The 20000-nt window shown below is 40.1% G+C and overlaps 1 protein-coding gene across 3 annotated transcripts; it reads right to left on the bottom strand.

The window, feature by feature from the left end:
• Window positions 1–238: 238 nt before the first annotated feature.
• On the bottom strand, window positions 239–16083 carry CEP20 (centrosomal protein 20). Of its 3 annotated transcripts, XM_073362338.2 has the most exons (6): window positions 14091–14715; window positions 12039–13128; window positions 9832–10029; window positions 6648–6732; window positions 5615–5751; window positions 239–705 (listed from the first exon to the last, which is right to left on the bottom strand). In XM_073362338.2, exons 2-6 carry the CDS (start codon window positions 12082–12084, stop codon window positions 629–631), a joined length of 543 nt encoding a protein of 180 aa, XP_073218439.1. In that variant the 5' UTR covers window positions 12085–13128; window positions 14091–14715; the 3' UTR covers window positions 239–628. The 3 variants fall into 3 exon arrangements, with proteins under 3 accessions (XP_073218439.1, XP_073218440.1, XP_073218438.1); XM_073362339.1 differs by lacking the exons at window positions 12039–13128; window positions 14091–14715 and adding an exon at window positions 15976–16083; XM_073362337.2 differs by lacking the exon at window positions 12039–13128 and having other exon boundaries at window positions 14091–14718.
• Between the last annotated feature and the right edge of the window lie 3917 nt (window positions 16084–20000).

The raw sequence follows: 20000 nt of genomic DNA, 5'->3' as shown, positions 1-20000 counted from the left end.
ATAACTCCTACTGGAAAAGAAGACTTGACAATAGTTGTTCAATAGCATGAAGATAAATATAGTTGTGGCTTCCAGAGAAGTAAAAAAGTCAAACATTCCATCAGGCATTTTAGTTCTGTTTTCATAGTTAATTTTCCACTGATTATCTGTAGGAAGTGGTGAGGCTGCCACTTATCAAATAATGCTTAAAATATTAAGTTTACACCCTTGCAAGTCAAATGCAGCATAAAGTAAAACAGAAAATGAAGTTAGCTTTTATTCACATGTACAGTAATAGTAATTTCACAGGTGCAGAAAAAGTAGTGTAAAGTAATGAGAGTAAAGATTGAGTTAAATAGTGAGTTCTGGAATAGAATAAATACTCCTGAAAATTCTTATTTTTGTAGATGAAAACATTTTGGGCCCCTTCTTGCATAGCAGGAACAGGCCCTGAGCTAACTTTGCTCTTCCAGCAATTATTGTGGGCCTCATCCTACAGAGTCTGATTTATGAGTAGCCTTTACTCATTCAAGAAGTCCCACCAAAGCCAAAGGGACAACTTACGTAAGCAAGAACTATTCATGTGAATAAGGGTTTGCAGGATCCAGTCTTCATTGTTTAAATGAAAAATGGACAAAACACTGAATTGTCATCTGTTTACACCCTGTAAAATTAGGGGATCTTCAATGCTAATGCCGGCCATCCTCCCTGGTTCTGGAATTGAATCTGAAAATTAATAAAAGATGTAGTATAAGTATTTATGCATCTGCAGAGTCAGGGGAGACATTTCTATGTAAATGTCATTGTCAACAAAATTTAGTAATCTGAACCTCAGTACACAGAACATTTTAAGACCGGACGAGCCTAGGAAGCTCATCCATGTCAGTTTTTGCATTAGCAGTTATGCACCATAAATTTGTCTATACAGCTATAACTTTTTGAATAAGTATTAATAGAATGAGCTTTCGGTCTTCTTACAGTTCTCAGACGCACCTTCAACTTGTACATATTGAACGTACTGGATTTATATATTGTAACATACTGTAAATTACAGTATATAGCAGGACCCCCATCATGATGTATCATGCTCAAAAGTATACTAGAACACTCACAGGACAACATGAAGAACAACATTTCTAACATGAAAAATAAAGGTCTGCTCTTCCATTGTTTAGCATATATGACTCATTAAGAGTTCTATTTATACAGAAAGGGAAAACAGATTCCAGAATGCTGAAATATTTGTTTTCTCAAGATGACTTATTTATTCTACTGGACTGATTTTGCTTCTTCATGGTAAGACTTACTGAAGAATTAATCAGACATCTGGTATCTTAAAACAATTGCTTTTTGTGGGCTCCTCAGCTGCGTTTTGCACATCAGCTTCTTCACAATACAAACAGGCTAAAGCTAAAGACTAAAGCTTCTTCTATGAAAATGTTAAGATATTCTTCTACAGTTATCATTCCTACATAAAGAGGTAGTAATGTCTAACTACTAATACCCCATCCTGTAATTGACTCCTGGTGTGGAGTCTCACTGAAATCAATGAGCTCTGCATAGGAGCTCTGGACCAGAGTCAAGGGCAAGACTGATGACTAAAGTCAGAGTTGTTTAAACTAACCAGCACAACACTGAACGTAAACACTTAGAGATAATACTGCACAGAAAGAGATGTAACTAAAATAGAAACTAGTTACTTATTGAGAAGCCCAGCTTCTGTACTGAGTGTTGCTGCTTTAGCACACTCTTGTGGCAGAAAGGAAACTAACTGTCACTGCCTCCCATTTTGACACCCCTACATGAGAAATAAATCTATATATAAAAATACAGCCTGTATACAATGTTTTTTATCTGTAGATAATGTAAGAGAATAAAACATTTCAATCTTCAGTAGGATTTTCAGGATTTACAATTAAGGGAAAGTATCAAATCTCAACGAACACATAAGTGAAATAAAACATGGCAGAGTGGCTTATCCAAGGAAAAAAATCAGGGAACAACTGTCCCTTTCACTCCCTTGTGCATAAAACACTAAGGGGGAAAATACACTGTATCTAGTCAGAATCAGTAGCAGGTGGACAGAAAGGCTCAGATCCACAAGTGTTTAGGCCTCAACTTCCACTGATTTCAGTGAAAGTTAGGAGATTAAATACCTGTGTGGACCTGGCCAAAGTGGCTAGAAACAAACAGGAAAGTAAATACTGTGATATTACAGTATAACATGGCACGATCAGTTATGGCCTGATCTAAAGATGACTGAAGTCAGGGGAAAAACTCCCACTGATCTCAATGGGCTTTGGATCAGGCCCTTAGAGGGAATTGGGTGTTTAGGCCTAAAGGAGTAAATTAAACTTAAAGAAAGATGCCTGAACTAATGAGAACTTTCTACTGGAAATATTTTGATCAGAACATACAAGTAATGTCTTTGCATAAAAATATATATTCATGTGTCTGTACCCCCAACCCTTTGAGAGTTTGGGATAAATTTTGCTCCTACTTATTCCAGCGTAAACTTGAAGTAATTCAACTGATGCTAGTAGAACTATTCCAGATTTATAGTTGTGTGACAAAGTGGAATTGGGGCCTTTTCCTCAGAAGCAAAATTGGAAAAAGGTTGTGGGTGACATTTTGGCACTGGGAGTTGGGATTTACTGATTCTCAATGCAAAATTAGTAACACTGGTAATCTTCAGCGTCAGCAAATCCTGACTTCTAAAACTACAGGAAAAATTGTACATAACTCTTTTCCTACTATCTACCAACCAGAATAACTCATCTGTCTCTTGTTAATGAGGTTCAAGCGTTTGTAACTTTCTTAAAATTTTCATAGGCAGTAAAAAAAAACGTAACGTGTGTTTCAGTTGTCCTGGCTACTTGCAGCTATCACTGAAGACAATAGAAACCGCAGCATGCTCAGCAATACTTAACATAAGAAAGGCCATACTGGGTCAGACCAAAGGTCCATCCAGCTCAGTATCCTGTCTACTGACAGTGGCCAATGCCAGGTTCGCTCCCTCTGGGGCACCTAACAGGTAATGATCTAGTGATCTCTCTCCTGCCATCCATCTCCACTCACTGACAAACAGAGGCTAGGCACACCATTCCTTACCCATCCTGGCTAATAGCCACTAATGGACTTAACCTCCATGAATTTATCCAGTTCTCTTCTAAACCCCGTTATAGTCCTAGCCTTCATAACCTCTTCAGGCAAGGAGTTCCACAGATTGACTGTGCGCTGAGTGAAGAAGAACTTCCTTTTATTTGTTTTAAACCTACTACCCATTAATTTGATTTGGTGGCCCCTAGTTCTTATATTATGGCAACAAGTAAATAACTTTTCCTTATTCACTTTCTCCACATCACTCCTGATTTTATATACCTCTTTCATATCCCCCCTTAGTCTCCTCTTTTCCAAGCTGAAAAGTCCTAGCCTCTTTAATCTCTCCTCATATGGGACCCGTTCCAAAGCCCTAATTATTTTAGTTGCCCTTATCTGAACCTTTTGTAATGCCAGTATATCTTTTTTAAGATGAGGAGACCACATCTGTACGCAGTATTCAAGAAAGGGCGTACCATGGATTTATATAAGGGCAATAAGATATTCTCCCTCTCATTCGTTATCCCTTTTTTAATGATTCCAAACATCTCATTTTCTTTTTTGACTGCCGCTGCACACTGAGTGGACATCTTCAGAGAACTATCCACGATGACTCCAAGAGCTTTCTCCTGATTAGTTGTCACTAAATTAGCCCCCATCATATTGTATGTATAGTTGGGGTTATTTTTTCCAGTGTGCATTACTTTACATTTATCCACATTACATTTCATTTGCCATTTTGTTGCCCAATCACTTAGTTTTGTGACATCTTTTTGGAGTTCTTCACAGTCTGCTTTGGTCTTAACTATCTTGAGCAGTTTAGTATCATCTGCAAACTTTGCCACCTCACTGTTTACCCCTTTCTCCAGATCATTTATGAATAAGTTGAATAGGATTGGTCCTAGAACTGACCCTTGGGGAATACCACTAGTTACCTCTCTCCATTCTGAAAATTTACCATTTATTCCTACCCTTTGTTCCCTGTCTTTTAGCCAGGTCTCAGTCCATGAAAGGATCTTCCCTCTTATCCCATGACAACTTAATTTACGTAAGAGCCTTTAGTGAGGGACCTTGTTAAAGGCTTTCTGGAAATCTAAGTGCACTATGTCCACTGGATCTCCCTTGTCCACATGTTTGTTGACCCCCTCAAAGAACTCTAATAGATTAGTAAGACATGATCTCTCTTTACAGGAACCATGTTGACTTTTGCACAACAATTTATGTTCTTCTATGTTTCAGAGTAGCAGCCGTGTTAGTCTGTATTCACAAAAAGAAAAGGAGTACCTGTAGTACCTTAGAGACTAACAAATTTATTTGAGCATAAGCTTTCGTGAGCTACAGCTTATGCTCAGATAAATTTGTTAGTCTCTAAGGTGCCACAAGTACTCCTTTTCTTTTAACTGGATTCCTTTTCGTTCTTCTATGTGTCTGACAATTTTATTCTTTACTATTGTTTCAACTAATTTGCCCGGTACTGACTTTAGACTTACTGGTCTGTAATTGCCAGGATCACCTCTAGAGCCCTTTTCAAATATTGGCGTTATATTAGCTACCTAATACTTAAAATAAGGCTGTATATTTAACTTCACTGTGTGCAATTTTAAAAATGTCTGTTTTCTAGATAACATTCATTCCCATTTCAGATGAAAATTCTAACTATCAAGACATTTGATGGCAAAAACAAGATCTGTGAACAGTTTTCACATCTGCTTTCCAGTGTGTTTGGTCTTGGTAAGTCAGAAATGTATGTTTTTCTCCTACCTAGATGTTACAAGGTAATGTGTACGAATACTTCATTTTTAAAAGAGATCCATTAGACACTTTCAGAAGTGAAGGACTCTTGCTTCATAAAATTAGCAAAGATGTATGAGCAAAGATTTCTTTCATGTACATATAGCTACATCTAGTATTAATGTAGCACTTTGTAGCAGGATATATGCTGCAGCCCTGGATCTTAATATGATTAGCCAACAAGTTTTGAAAATATTAATAGTTCTATCAAAAACAATCACCACAAGAAAAACTGGAAAAACAAATCTCAGCCTTTATGCATTCTTTGCATAGAAGAGGTTATACACCAAGTGAATTTTATTTTGCATTCCGATGTGTTCCACTTTCATGTTCTTGATAACTTCATACATGCGTATAAATCAACTAGAGAAATAACTTAATATGGACTAGGCAAACTTTTGACTATAGAGATCTAGCTTGTGAATTCACTTTTACATGCAAAACACCTATGGATCTATGGCAATGACTGTTCCCAACTGTTAGCATCTTTGTTCTATAAAACCTCCATGTCAAGCTCAAAACAGGGCATGGGAGGTGGGGGGAATAGTGGTCAAGTTCTACTTGACAATACCAGATTATCTGGAATGGAGAACTCTCTCTAATAATTGTGCTAAACTACGCCCTTTTGAAGCATGAGAACAGATCAGAGCAGAGTCAGTGGTGGGCAGAGGGCACAGTGCTGGCTCTTCTTGTAGGACCTAAAAACTCCTGAGGGAAACCAAGCTGGAGATTAAGACATACACACCCTTTCGATTTCTTTCATTAGGTAGTTTGCTGAGGTTCTGTCCTGGAAACTGCAGTGAAGATCCTTTTGGAAACGTATCATGGATGTCTCCTTTACTACCATGTAAAAAATGAGCTATAATTCCATACAAGAGAGGGCTATTAAGAGAAAAAAAAAATAGTGTACACAGAATGTAAAGTGCTGAGCATAAGAATCCCCCCTTCCCTCTTTTTTTAATTTCAAAGAACATAAAGAGTCTGGGAACAAGAAAAGGCCATTTAGTCCTCAGTATTGGTTCCCAGAATGTAGACAGACAGATGTCTTCACTCTTCAGCATAACTATTTCCCAAACATTGTGTTTTTAACTCAAGGTTTATAATTCCTGTCTCAAAATTATTTAGCTTAAAACTGTCACAGCTAATGCTCTTTTTCCTTCTGTTTGTAAACAAATAAACCTAAAACACATTCCTCTAATTTTGTAAAAAGCAATCCTATTTGATCATCTTCCCTCATACAGGATGTCCTAAATCAGGGTAAGTAAAAAATTATCCTTTGATTCTTTATTCATATTTGTCAAAATTAGTAACTGTTTCTGTATTGGTAATCATTTCATTGGTTTATGAATGTCATGCCAAAGAGCACCACACAAATTCACATGGACATCTCAAAGCACAATTTTACAACTGACTTTGGAGTCAGTTGAAAGATGTGCGGAAAATCACAGCGAACAGATCTCTAAAGAGTAGCGTCTGAGGCTTGCATTTTGTGGTCCTAATGCGCAGTTTGGAGACTTTCACAAACCAGGTAGAACAGTTCAGCATATGTATTTCAGATGCTAACTGTGTATAAGTTACTACATAAATTGGTAACATGCTTGTGCAAAGCAGAATTACACCCTTGGAGCAGGTCAGTTCCTCCAAAGAAAATTTGCACGTTCCCCAAGACTTAAGACTGTAAATAGCATTTACATGGGTCTTAAACAAGTATTACAGCAGGCATAGAAAATGTGGCGCAAATATTGAATACAGTGCACTGTGATTTCAAAGCTACTTACACTGATCTTCTATTTGGATCTTCCATTATATTCAGCTCATGGACAAGAAATTGTCTATCCAATGGTACTTCAGGTTGACCAGATTCTGAGAAGTAAAATATTTTAAACATTTTCCCAAAGTTCTTAAATAACTAAACTAAAAGTTTGCTAATCTTTGTTTTGTTCGGTTTTTTTTTTTGTTTACATTAGCTCCTTACTTGAACATCTTTCATATTGCTTCACTCAACTATTTTCAATCTAATGATTGCATCTTTCCAGTTTAAATATTATTGCTCAGCACAATTGGAGCATGTTACATGTCTTTTTCATACTACATTTCAAACAGGCAACAGCAGCAATAATACCAATTTCAAATATGTATAAATATGTAGGACAGTTTTATTTTATGAACAGTGCAATTAAATAATATAACTATCATTCTAATATTTGAAATATAACCAATAGCATTAAAGCATAGGTGTAGTTGTTCAAACACCGGATTACTCCTTTTTACCCTCAATCCTACGTTTTACTGAGTATCCGCTAACCAAGCCTTGGGTGCAATTAGATAGTGTATTCATAGTACTCCAAGACATAAGACCGTCCTCCACCTCATTTGGAGTGCTAATATAGTTTGGAATCATTTGTTGACACCTGAATTTTCATCCTTCATTTATATTTCCACTTGGCACTTGACTTGATGGGAAATGGAAATATAAATGGGACTGTAAGCTTTAAAATACTCATTCTCATTTAAAAAAAACAAGAGTACTTGTGGCACCTTAGAGACTAACAAATTTATTGGAGCATAAGTTTTTGTGGGCTACAGCCCACTTCATCACATGCGTAGAATGGAACGTATAGTAAGAAGATATTTTTTATATATAGATACACACCCCCACCCCCACCCCCATACAGTTTGTATGGCAACTTCCACCTTCTCTGTAAGATGCTAATTAATTAAGATGAGCTATTATCAGCAGGAGAAAAAAACTTTTGTAGTGATAATCAAGATGGCCCATTTAGACAGTTGACAAGAAGGTGTGAGGATACTTAATATGGGGAAATAGATTCAATATGTGTAATGACCCAGCCACTCCCAGTCTGGAGGAATTCCACCATGATTTCAACAATTTCCATCCCACCATCAACCTCAGCCTGGACCAGTCCACATGAGAGATCCACTTCCTGGACACGACTGTGCTAAAAAGCGATGGTCACATAAACACCACCCTATACTGGAAACCTACTGACCGCTATACTGACCTACATGCCTCCAGCTTCCATCCAGGACACACCACACGATCCATTGTCTACAGCCAAGCTCTAAGATACAACTGCATTTGCTCCAACCCCTCAGACAGAGACAAACACCTACAAGATCTCTGTCAAGCATTCTTAAAACTATAATACCCACCTGCTGAAGTGAAGAAACAGATTGACAGAGCCAGAAGAGTACCCAGAAGTCACCTACTACAGGACAAGCCCAACAAAGAAAATAACGGAACGCCACTAGCTGTCACCTTCAGCCCCCAACTAAAACCTCTCCAGCGCATCATCAAAGATCTACAACCTATCCTGAAAAATGATCCCTCACTCTCACAGATCTTGGGAGACAGACCAGTCCTCGCTTACAGACAGCCCCCCAACCTGAAGCAAATACTCTCCAGCAACCACACAACAAAAACATTAACCCAGGAATCTATCCTTGCAACAAAGCCCAATGCCAACTCCGCCCACATATTTATTCAGGGGACACCATCATAGGACCTAATCACATTAGTCACATCATCAGGAGCTCGTTCACCTACACATCTACCAATGTGATATATGCCATCATGTGCCAGAATGCCCCTCTGCCATGTACACTGGCCAACCAGACAGTCTCTACGCAAAAGAATAAATGGACACAAATCTGACATCCGGAATCACTGGTTTCAGAGTAACAGCCATGTCAGTCTGTATGCGCAAAAAGAAAAGGAGTACTTGTGGCACCTTAGAGACTAACCAATTTATTTGAGCATGAGCTTTCGTGAGCTACAGCTCACTTCATCGGATGCATACCGTGGAAACTGCAGAAGACATTATATACACAGAGACCATGAAACAATACCTGTAGCTCACGAAAGCTCATGCTCAAATAAATTGGTTAGTCTCTAAGGTGCCACAAGTACTCCTTTCCTTTATCCGGAATCATAACATTCAAAAACCGGTAGGAGAACACTTCAACCTCTCTGGCCACTCAGTAAAAGACGTAAGGGTGGAAATTTTGCAACAGAAAAGCTTCAAAAACAGACTCCAACGAGAAATTGCTGAGCTTGGATTAATATGCAAACTGGATACCATTAACTTGGATTTGAATAGAGACTGGGAGTGGCTGGGTTATTACACATATTTAATCTATTTCCCCATGTTCAGTATACTCACACCTTCTTGTCAACTGTCTAAATGGGCAATCTTGATTATCACTACAAAAGTTTTTTCTCCTGCTGATAATAGCTCATCTTAACTAATTAGCCTCTCACAGTTTGTACGGCAACTTCCACCTTCTGTGTGTGTGTGTGTCTCCCTCTCTCCTTACTATATGTTTCATTCTATGCAACCGATGAAGTGGGCTGTAGCCCCCGAAAGCTTATGCTCTAATAAATTTGTTAGTCTCTAAGGTGCCACAAGTATTCCTGTTCTTTTTGTGGACACAGACTAACATGGCTGCTACTCTGATTTCCATTTCAGAAAATATTTGGACATTTCAGTGGTGGCAGTTTGCATTCCATATACTATATGTGTGTCACATGGGATTGGGCTTAACTGGCAAGAATGTTTCTCCACCTGCTATTGCAGACTGTTAATTTTTGCCTTAAAAAGCCATCCTCTCCTGTGCATCAGTTGCTACATCAAAGGATTTACCTTATGATAAGGAGCCTGGGAAATAGACACTTCTCAGAGACTAATGCCATTATTTAGCCTGATGTCTGAGGGAAAAGAGAGACGCTTACACTTTATTTATCTTCATTAACCTTCAAAAGACAAGCTGAGGGGAAGGGGGGGGGTGAGAAAGGGAAAGGGTACACACATAACCCTGAAGATTTTCTGACTTATGTCATCATTATGTAATACGATCAGATTTATTGAGCTAATCCACCTATTATACATTAAAATAGAGATTGTAACTAAAGCAGTTGAAGTCAGTAAGCCAACCCGATACCTGCTGTTAGAACAGATGCAGTGTATTTATATTTATTGTATTCCAAGTATTCACGAATTAGCTCATTGATTAGAAGATTTTCATGAGACAGTGGTGGCCGTGGTTCACTTTGGTCATCCAACGCATTAAAAACTTCAGCTCTGATTCTTGCTTTTATTTGTCCCAGTGCACCTCTCTTTTCCAACGTGTCCTTTAGTACTATTAAATACATAAAAAAGAATTTCTATTACTGCATATAGTCATAAACTTATGATTCAATACTAACCCCCAGAATCAGTCATTTTATGTAACTCAATCATTTAAAAAAAGTCAGTTGTCCAAACTATTTGGAATGGTGGTTAAGGATTATTAATTATGAAGAGAAATGCATGGGATCTGAAGCATGGACAAGGCGGCTAGCTTTTTAAGCACAGATTAGAGACCATCTCTGAGCAAAGCTCGATAACATGAAATTACAAACAATATCAGCCACTGGGAGCTCAAGTATACGAGAGTCCAGCGAAGGGCAACAAAAATGATTAGGGGACTGGAACACATGAGTTATGAGGAGAGGCTGAGGGAACTGGGATTGTTTAGACTACAGTAGAGAAGAATGAGGGGGGATTTGATAGCTGCTTTTATCCACCTGAAAGGTGGATCCAAAGAGGATGGATCTAGACTATTCTCAGTGATAGCAGATGACAGGACAAGGAGTAATGGTCTCAAGTTGCAGTGGGGGAGGTTTAGGTTGGATATTAGGAAAAACTTTTTCACTAGGAGGGTGGTGAAACACTGGAATGCGTTACCTAGGGAGGTGGTGGAATCCCCTTCCTTAGAAGTTTTTAAGGTCAGGCTTGACAAAGCCCTGGCTGGGATGATTTAGTTGGGATTGGTCCTGCTCTGGGCAGGGGGTTGGACTAGATGGCCTCCAGAGGTCCCTTCCAACTCTGTTATTCTATGATTCTATGAAGGTTCCCATGTTGCTAAAACCAGTAAGAAATTATTTCAAAACCCTAGTATAGGAAAGACCAGAGTATACTCGCATTGTATCTGATTTGGGTATTACCTATTGGCTGGTCAGCAATACATACTATGTATTGTGCTGCCAACCAAGTGTTCAAAAATCATGAGTCAGGGCCCAAAACTAATCATGATGTTGGTAAACAATAATGAATTTTGAGAAATATTTTAATGATGTCTATTTATTTGCCTTCTGGGGTCACTAGAATCCGTGTTTCCAAACCGTTCTCTGCAACATGAAGTCTAGATACTACTTTTTCAGCTATTTAAATCACCATGTGGAAGGCCTTGATTTAAATCAATTTTAATAAACTTTTTGTACTTCCTTTATTTTTCTAAAGAAAGGTGCACTCTCACTGGTTCATATAAAAATTAAAATGTTGATTTACAACTAAATAGTCTATACACTAGATTTGCTACATCTTTTTGTCACTTAAGAAGGTACACTATAATACATTTCTGCAATTATAGCTTAATTTTCAGATTCTTAATTGTACATTTATAGAATGTTAGAAAATGGTGAATATCTTGCTCATTTACTAGATAACTTTTTGCTCAAGCTGCATTAGATTGGAAACTAGAGTTACACAACAGCATATAAAATTTATTTTTTTATTAAAACCTTAAATGTTTTTGGATATGTTCTCATCAAAACATGTTTCACATTTTACAACTCAATCATTTATGAAAGAAACAGGTATTAACTGTAGTCAGTGACTGAAACTGATTTTGGGTCAGCTTTGGGAAAATTTTCCAATATGCCTAAGTGAAAGCGACTGGAGCTTAAAGTCCTAATTGCCTAAGTCTCCTGAAAATGAGACCTTTTAAGTTACTTAGGCTGTCCTTCAAACTTAAAACTGTTAGATCTCACCCCTCCCTCCTCATCTCTATTCACAGACTGTAAAAGACAAGCCTTTTTCCTGCTTTTTTTAACTCCCAATCAATTTTTCAACCTTGAATGAATTAGTCCAGATGAAGAAAATATATTTTCTGTGCCTGCAATAGAGACTACTGTGGTCAAAAGCTGGTTTAATACTTCAATAAGCTCTGTTTCAGGTGATTAGCTATGATTTCCACCAGTTCAGTAGCATGGCTATCTTTAAAACAGCAGCAAACAGCCCTGAAATGTATTATGGTTAGAATGATTGGGTGATTATTAGATCCCCATGTCATAGCTATATATTCTTTTTCAGCAATTAAGCATCTACTGTCATAGTTTGGGTTGAGAATATTGGCAAGGAAATGAGGTAGCATAGGTGCTTTATCCTTCTGCTAGTTTATGGCCTGCAATTTAACTTTGTTGTTGGCATTTCTTCAATGTCTGAATTCTTTCCACATTGCTACTGTATTGCTGATGAAGAAGAAATCTTTCTGCTGCAATTTGTCCAAGGTTATGAAAATAGGTTTCAGTACTTTCAGCATATCTTCTACATTCCTCTTTAGTCCGATGTTGACTACTTTAGGTATAATAGTTCCATCCATTTTTGCCATTATTTTCTTCATAAAACGTCATCAGAATAGGCCAGTACTTAATAAATAGCTCAAAACAGTCAACCACTGAATTCCATCTTACATCTTAGGGGAGAATTAGCTTGGATCCTCCTGATCTTTTCAGTGAAGCAAATGAGCTTTTCAGCCATGTTACACAGTTTACAAGCTCCCTTCCTTATCTTCTAGATTTCTTCTCATCTTTACTACATCTGCATCACTGTCTGTGACCAAGTTATATACTTCACACTTGAATTTTTGCTGTTTTGTTACAGCTTTTACTGCTGCTACTTTTGAGTATTCTGCTATATGAGCATTTCCTGATGTATTGACTGTTTCTGTAAGATAGACATCACCATCTTCTGTTGCCACACAAACACATGTTACGGCATACTGTGTATATTGCTCCACTCATCAAGACTTAGGTTAACAAATTTCCTATCAATGCTTTTTGCACACTGTTCAATTTCCTTCTGATACACTGTATGCAGCAACCTTCCAGCAATGTCTGCTCCGCCTGGTGGCATGTAGCCTGGTCATGTCGATGAAATGGTCGGTCTGAACAAGATGGAAGGGCTAATTTGTTGCATAAATGAACTGAGCAATCATTTCATCTATGGAGTCTTTTATTTGCTGGCCCTGATTTATGAATTTATTCATGGCTTTACTGGAAGGAGTCTTTTTGTCGATACAGGTATTTACTGCCCGTATGTTTAGTTATAGCACTACTAGAGGTGCCAGCAGATGACTCTGAAGTTGTAGACATTGCAGATGATGGACCTTCATAACTCCTTATATCTAAAGTGGACCCTGAAACAAAACGGTAAAAAAAGTCACTCACTCACTATTACTCAGTGCACTGCTTAAAAAAAGATTGTAAATGAAAGTCTTCCTATTGCAGCTGTTTGTACAACTGTTTATAAAACTAGGTTTAGAATAAATCATATTTAAAGGAAAATGATTAAATCAAATACTCTAAATCTATTTAAACCCTTATCTGTAACATACCAAACAGCTTGAATTTTTTTCAAATTCACAAATGCCTAAGGAAATCTTCACATAGGATGTTTGATTATACTGAATGATAAACCATTTCAGAAGTCCAGTGTGAGAGGGGAATATAAACACTGCACTAAAAATGAAGGCATTAAAGAGCTACTCTGACCTTAGATGACCCTGCTCAGGAACACCTGTAGATAATGCTCCAGATGGAGAAGCTTAAAAGGAAGCCAGGCAACTCAGAAAGGGGCCTGACAAGACAGGGAAAGGAAGCTGCCCTGGAAACTCATGAGGAGGGATGGTGTAGCAGCCTTTTCTTGGTAACGGGGAGCCTACCTGCTGGGCCCTGAGAGACTGAAGGTGCACCTAGTACCTTTTTTTTTCTATTACCTTTTTGGTACAGACTCGAAAACTTGATCAATAGAGGGAAGGTAGGAAGTGGCCCCGGGAGGGCAGCTGTAAGACACTCCTGGGTGCCAGACCTCATAGGGCACTGGACTGGCATCTAGTGTGGTGGGAGGGCCTAGGGTTCGTAAAACATTTCCCTTCTGTATTAAGCGCCTGACACCCCCCGACCCTAGCTGATGCTTCCAATAAGTACTAACCATCACATCCAGCAGTAAACAAACATACCAATTATGAATTTCAAAATATTTGTTTTCAAAATAAGTAATCTACCTAAAACATAAACTTATGACAATCTAAGTTATTTATTAGCACAGTAAGACATGGTAGGCAGCCCATATAAACGGTGCAAAAATAAGTTTACTAACCAGTTGATCCAGATTGTTCAGAAATGTCCACACCTTCAAAGTCATTGCCTTCTGAGTAACATTTTTCATAAGGTTTCATGTTGACAACCAGACCTTGCATCTTTGTTGCATTATTTACATTTGGCAGGTGTTCATTTTTAGCCAGAGGTACAGAAATTTATTGAAAATATTCCCAATTAGTGTATTTTTATGACTTGCAGCCATGGCAACTTTTTTCCTCCAGTTCCCAGGTGTTGAAATCCACCCTAGAGGTTGCATTCTGAAGAATGTTGTCCCTTCTTCAGTGTCCTGCTTTGCACCAATGCTGCTCCTTTTTGGTTAAACACTCTGCTCCTCTTCCCTTGTCACATAACTTCCCCACCGCCCACCCCCAGAAAACAAAAGAACTAACAATCCAAGACTTTTGCTTATATGACCCACATGTCTTTTGCACTGAAGTATTTTATTTGTTTAGAGACAAAAGGGAGGCCCTTAAACAAACCCGTTATTTTCTCATCTGGGTACAGATGCAAAGAGACAGAGCAAGGCCATTTACGTGAAGTGCCCAAAACTGTCCAGAAGCAAGGGCTGGTAATTACTGGGCAGATCAATTGTTTTTTTTTTTCCCCTCCTTCCATGAAATGAGTAAGTTTCTGTGGTGGGAGGAGTCTTGAATATTCATAATTTAAGAACTGAGTCAATCATAACATAGGTGCAGAAAAAATCTAAAATAGGATTCAGAGTAGCAGCCATGTTAGTCTATATTTGCAAAAAGAAAAGGAGTACTTGTGGCACCTTAGAGACTAACAAATTTATTTGAGCATAAGCTTTCCTGAGCTACAGCTCAGGAGTATGAGGCCATCCAGGCAAGCTCAGTGGATGATCCTAATGAAATAATAATGGTGTCTCCTGGAGTCTAAGGCTAGGTCCCAATGCCTGTGATGACTTTGCCAGTCTCTTGCACCCAATAGTATAGCCCCTGGGGCCCCCACCTGATCAAGCCCTTAATACAGTACATGACCTATTGTGCCATCTTTACAAAGCTTAACTTCAAATGTTAGATGTTTTTTCTCAATGTTCTTTATATTTAGTTGGTGGTGAGCAAGGGGGTTGGACTAGATGACCTTCTGAGGTCTCTTACACCCCTAATCGTCTATGATTCTATATAGAAAAAAAGCAGCCTTTAACTCAAAGATTTTGATGGGGGGGGGGGGGGGAGGGAGAACTAGATCCATGCCCTTGTTTGTTTCTATATGTATAAAGGAAACACGGTGAGGAGCTTTTATCCTATTTTTTTCTCTCCATTATAAATGCAGACTTGGTTGCCCTCTTTTTCCTGCCCAACGCTGGCGTTAGCCTCACTGCTAAGAGGTGGTGTGTTTATAACAAGGGGTAACTACTCTCTGCAAGACAGAGCGGAGAGAAGACAGACTACGGGTAGGGGGCGCAGCAGTGCCTTCATCACCTACCCCGGGGGCCTTGTCTACTCTAGGGCTAGGTCGGCCCTTGGGGCCGAGGAAAGCCGATTCAAGCACAGGCGCTGCCCACAGAGCTCCTCCAGCGGCTGTGGACGGCGGGCTGTGTCCACACGTGTGGCAACGCCCCGCCCCACCCCGCCGGGAGAGAGCGCTGTGCTACCGGGGGCAGGGCGAAGCCCCAGTGGGCCAGGCTGGGAGCGAATCTCCGCTTACGAAACCGGGGCCACCCGGCGCTCGCTGAGGAGGCGCCGCTCGACCTCCCTGGGCCCTGGCTCCAAGGATTTCCCCAGCAACGCCAGCCAGGCGCACACGCTGCCCCCAACGGCTCCCACTGCCAGCCTCTCGCCAGAGGCCGCCCCGGTGCGGGCAGGGGCTCCCGCACAGCGCGGGCGCTCCGGGGACAGCTGCTCCCTGCAGGTAGCCATTACCTGCTTTCAAATCGGCAATAGTCGCCATCTTCCAACGGCCACTACTCCGCTGAGGGGCGAGGACTAGGAGGAGAGTGAAAGGCCCCGGATGAAAACGTCACGATTAGGGCAACGGGCGCGCTGCGCAGGCCTACCGTGCTCAGCGGCAACGGGGAGGCGGAGCGAAAATGGCGCTTGTCTCAACGTTCTGGCCCTGAGCCCTGAGCCACTCAGGGAGCGTGAAAAGAAACAGGAGGACTTGTGGCACCTTAGAGACTAACCAATTTATTGGAGCGCATAAGCTTTCCTGAGCTACAGCTCGCTTCATCGGGTGCAGCTGGAGCGTTCCGAAGTGTGGGGGGGTTTGAACGGCAGAAAGTGGCTCTCTGAGGCGGGACGGAGAGATGTTGTCCACTGAGCCTGGGGTGGAGCTGGTTTCTGCCCTTGAGTCTGGGTAGGTGGGAGGAGTGTTTGTTGCGGTGGATTTAGCCCTCTGTGTTTGTGAGTGAGGGAGGGAAGGGAAGGAAGCCAGCCAGCCCGCCCTTCGCATAAATCCCCAAGTTTTGGCTGCATTATATGAGTTTGTCATTAATCGCTTTGGCTGACAAAGAAATATACAACGATCTATTTCCTTCTGACCTCTCCGGGGGGCGGACCCTCTGCGGGGTTCAGTGGGGGAACTGGAAGGGAGGGAAGCCTAGCTACTCTTTGAGGAGGAAGAGAAAGCTAGGCGAAAGGGAAGGCCCTTTCTGGGGTGGAGGCAAGCATATGCAGAGAGGAAAAGTTCTGGAGGTCTTATTTTTAAATAATACACTTGATTATATATGCATCATGTTACTCATGGTGATTATATGCCTTTAGTGACTGACTATTCACTTTGTCTTCTCCAATAAATTGGTTAGTCTCTAAGGTGCCACAAGTACTCCCTTTTCTTTTTGCGAATACAGACTAACATGGCTGCAACTCTGAAATTTGTCTTCTCAGTTACCTTTTTTTTTTTTAATGTTCTCTACCTGGGGGGTCTGTCCACATATATAGTCTTTGGTGTCTCTGTAGAGCCTTGGTTCTCAAACTTCATTGCAGTATGACTCTCTTCTGACAACAAAAATTACTACATGACCCCAGGAGGGACCAAAGCCGGAGTCTAGCTGAGCCCCCCTGCCTCAGGAGGGATGGGGCAAAGCTCAAGCCCCACCACCGTGGGCAGGACCGAAGCCCCAGGACTGCCTGGAACCTGAGCCCTACCACCCAGAACTGAAGCCCTTTGGCCCCGGGCTTCGACCCTGGGCCCTAGCAAATCTAAGTCAGCCCTGGTGACCCCATTAAAATGGGGTTGGTACTAACTTTGGGGTCCTGACCCACAGTTGGAGAACTGCTGCTGTAGAGCAGTGGTTCTCAACCATGGGTCTGGGGCCCCCTGGGGGGCTGTGAGCAGGTTTCAGGGCAGCCTCCAAGCATGACCAGTGTTTGGCTTTCTACTCTGGGCCCCAGCAAGTCTAAGGCCCACTGCACGGGGTTGAAGCCTGGGACCCTGAACAGCTTAGCTTCATGGTGACCCCTATGGCATGGGCCCTGGGCAATTGCCCTGCTTGCTACCCCTTAATGCTGGCCCTGGCTTTTATATGCAGAAAACCAGTTATTGTGGCATATGTGGGCTGTGGAGTTCTTAATAGAATGTTTGGGGGGCCTCAGAAAGAAAAAGTTGAGAACGCCTGCTGTAGAGGGTCTGCCTACTCAGGCCCTGATCTTATGATTGGATTCAAGGTTGTTAGTAAAATCATATATAAAAATGATGAATATTATTGGAACAAATATAAGCGGGGACTTGCAACTATAGATTATCCCTACCATGGAAACTTTCATTTTTGGCCTCCCCCTGCCTTTTTTTTTTTTTTGTAATTGTATGGGGTGTCAATATTTTTCCTTATAAACATGGTACTGCTAGGAAGTGGATGATCTTTGCTTTTTAATTGTACCCCTTTATATTCAGTGATAAAAGGATGCTCTCTGTACTTAGGCTCACAATAAAAATGAGATTTTAAAAAACGTAAAAAGGACCTGTGAAAGTGGATGTTGTGAAATGTTGAAATCACTGGGACTCTGTGTGCATATAGAGTTCTGTTTGGTTCTCCATGCAGGATTGGGTGTGTGTGTGTGTGTGTGTGTAAAATGTGAAAGCAACTCAATCAGTATGGATAAATAACCTAGATTTGCTGAGATCTAAATAGATCAGTCTGCTTTTGGTTATGTGGGAACATGACTCCTTTATTTACAGTGTTTATTTTCTAAGTGTGTTGTTAAAGCAAAACATTTGTATTACACAACTGTTTTTGAACCCTACGGGTAAATCCAAACTGCCAGGGATGATTTAGCAATACCTTGAAAGGGAGGCTCTCCTCTAGCAGCAGCAAAATCACTTGAACCGTCCCTCTTTAATATGGTGGTAAAATGTCATCAACTTGTTCCTGATTGTTATAAAGAGCACCTTCTCTAGCATATTGAATTTATGCCTGATGTAAATAAATGGAGTTGCCCCATGGATGAAATTGGTCCCTTGTTTAACATGCATAGCAAGTTGGAAATCCTCGCTTTTCCCTTTGTTTGTCTAATACTTCCACCATGTGATGTGCATTTTTATTGATTACCCCTTAATTTCCAGCAGATGCACTGGCACTGTTCTCCTCCCTCCCCCCAGTACTCTCTCTTGGTCTCTCTGCCATTGATTTTTATCATTTTTTAGAAAATCTTAGAATTCAAAATAGAACTTTTTTTTTTCTGGTACCCCAAAGGCTATTTAATTTCTGTGTAATTTTGTGGTTTCTTTTGTATGTATTATCTTTCTGCAAAGCAGGTATAACCAGCTGCTGATATACAAGTGTTTTATGAAATCCAAGTTGAAGTCCACACTGGGCTTCCCTGTAGTTCAGGATTTTGCTTTTGTATTTTTGCACTGCTTGAGTACACATTTGACCTTTTCAGTGGTTTTTTTTTTTTCTTTTTCCCCTTCATGATTTTAGTCTTTGGAATTCTATAATGCCTGTCTCTGAACTCCCCCCCTTTCATTATGGCAAAGTGCTCTGTATTTTTGGGGCAATGGTTCATTTTGGTGATGTGGTGTAGCCTATTTTGTTCAAAGTTTCTGTGGTGAATGAAGTGTATAGAAGTTTAATTTAAAGCCAGATCCAACTCCTGCTAAATCCAGCAGGATTTCATTTTCTCTTGATGCTTTTACATCTTTTATTGCCACTCATGTTGCAATACTAATCAGCCCCATAGACTTTTAAAATAATATTTAGTATACATTCTCTGTTATATTCCATTATATGTAGATGGGTTGGTTTAGATGCCATCTTCACTAAAGTTGGTACTGTCTGACAGAGAAATTTCAAGAATGCAAGCGGGTATAATTCTCAACAAATTATTTAACAATGACATAGATTTACACCTACTTGCATTCTTGAAATCCCACTGTGTCAGACTTTACCAATTTAAGCAGGATGGCATCTAAACAACCCATCCAAATATAATCTGAAAGCTGTATGGAAATACTTAAATTACACAAGAAAAAACAGGTTTCAGAGTAGCAGCCGTGTTAGTCTGTATTCGCAAAAAGAAAAGGAGTACTTGTGGCACCTTAGAGACTAACCAATTTATCTGAGCATAAGCTTTCGTGAGCTACAGCTCACTTCATCCGATGCATTCCGATGAAGTGAGCTGTAGCTCAAGAAAGCTTACGCTCAAATAAATTGGTTAGTCTCTAAGGTGCCACAAGTACTCCTTTTATTTTACAGGAAAAAACAATAATTAATTTATCAAGAAACAAAATCAGAATAAGTATAGTACTAAACTAACTTTCCTCAGATGTAGTAATAAAGAATCCAACTGCTGTAGGTTATTTAGCAGTACTGCAAAAAAGAATCCATCTATTTTGTCAAATTAGCTTGAAATTATGAGACCTATCAACCTAAATGCTCTCCCACCAAATACGATAGCACACCTGTTCCAGTTGAGAGGCTGGTGGAACAATGTACTGTCAATGTCTGTGG

This window comes from Lepidochelys kempii, chromosome 10, assembly GCF_965140285.1.
Source record: "Lepidochelys kempii isolate rLepKem1 chromosome 10, rLepKem1.hap1, whole genome shotgun sequence".
NCBI lineage: Eukaryota > Metazoa > Chordata > Testudines > Cheloniidae > Lepidochelys > Lepidochelys kempii.
The sequence above is the reverse complement of the archived record's forward strand: the minus strand, read 5'-3'. Positions and strand labels throughout refer to the sequence as shown.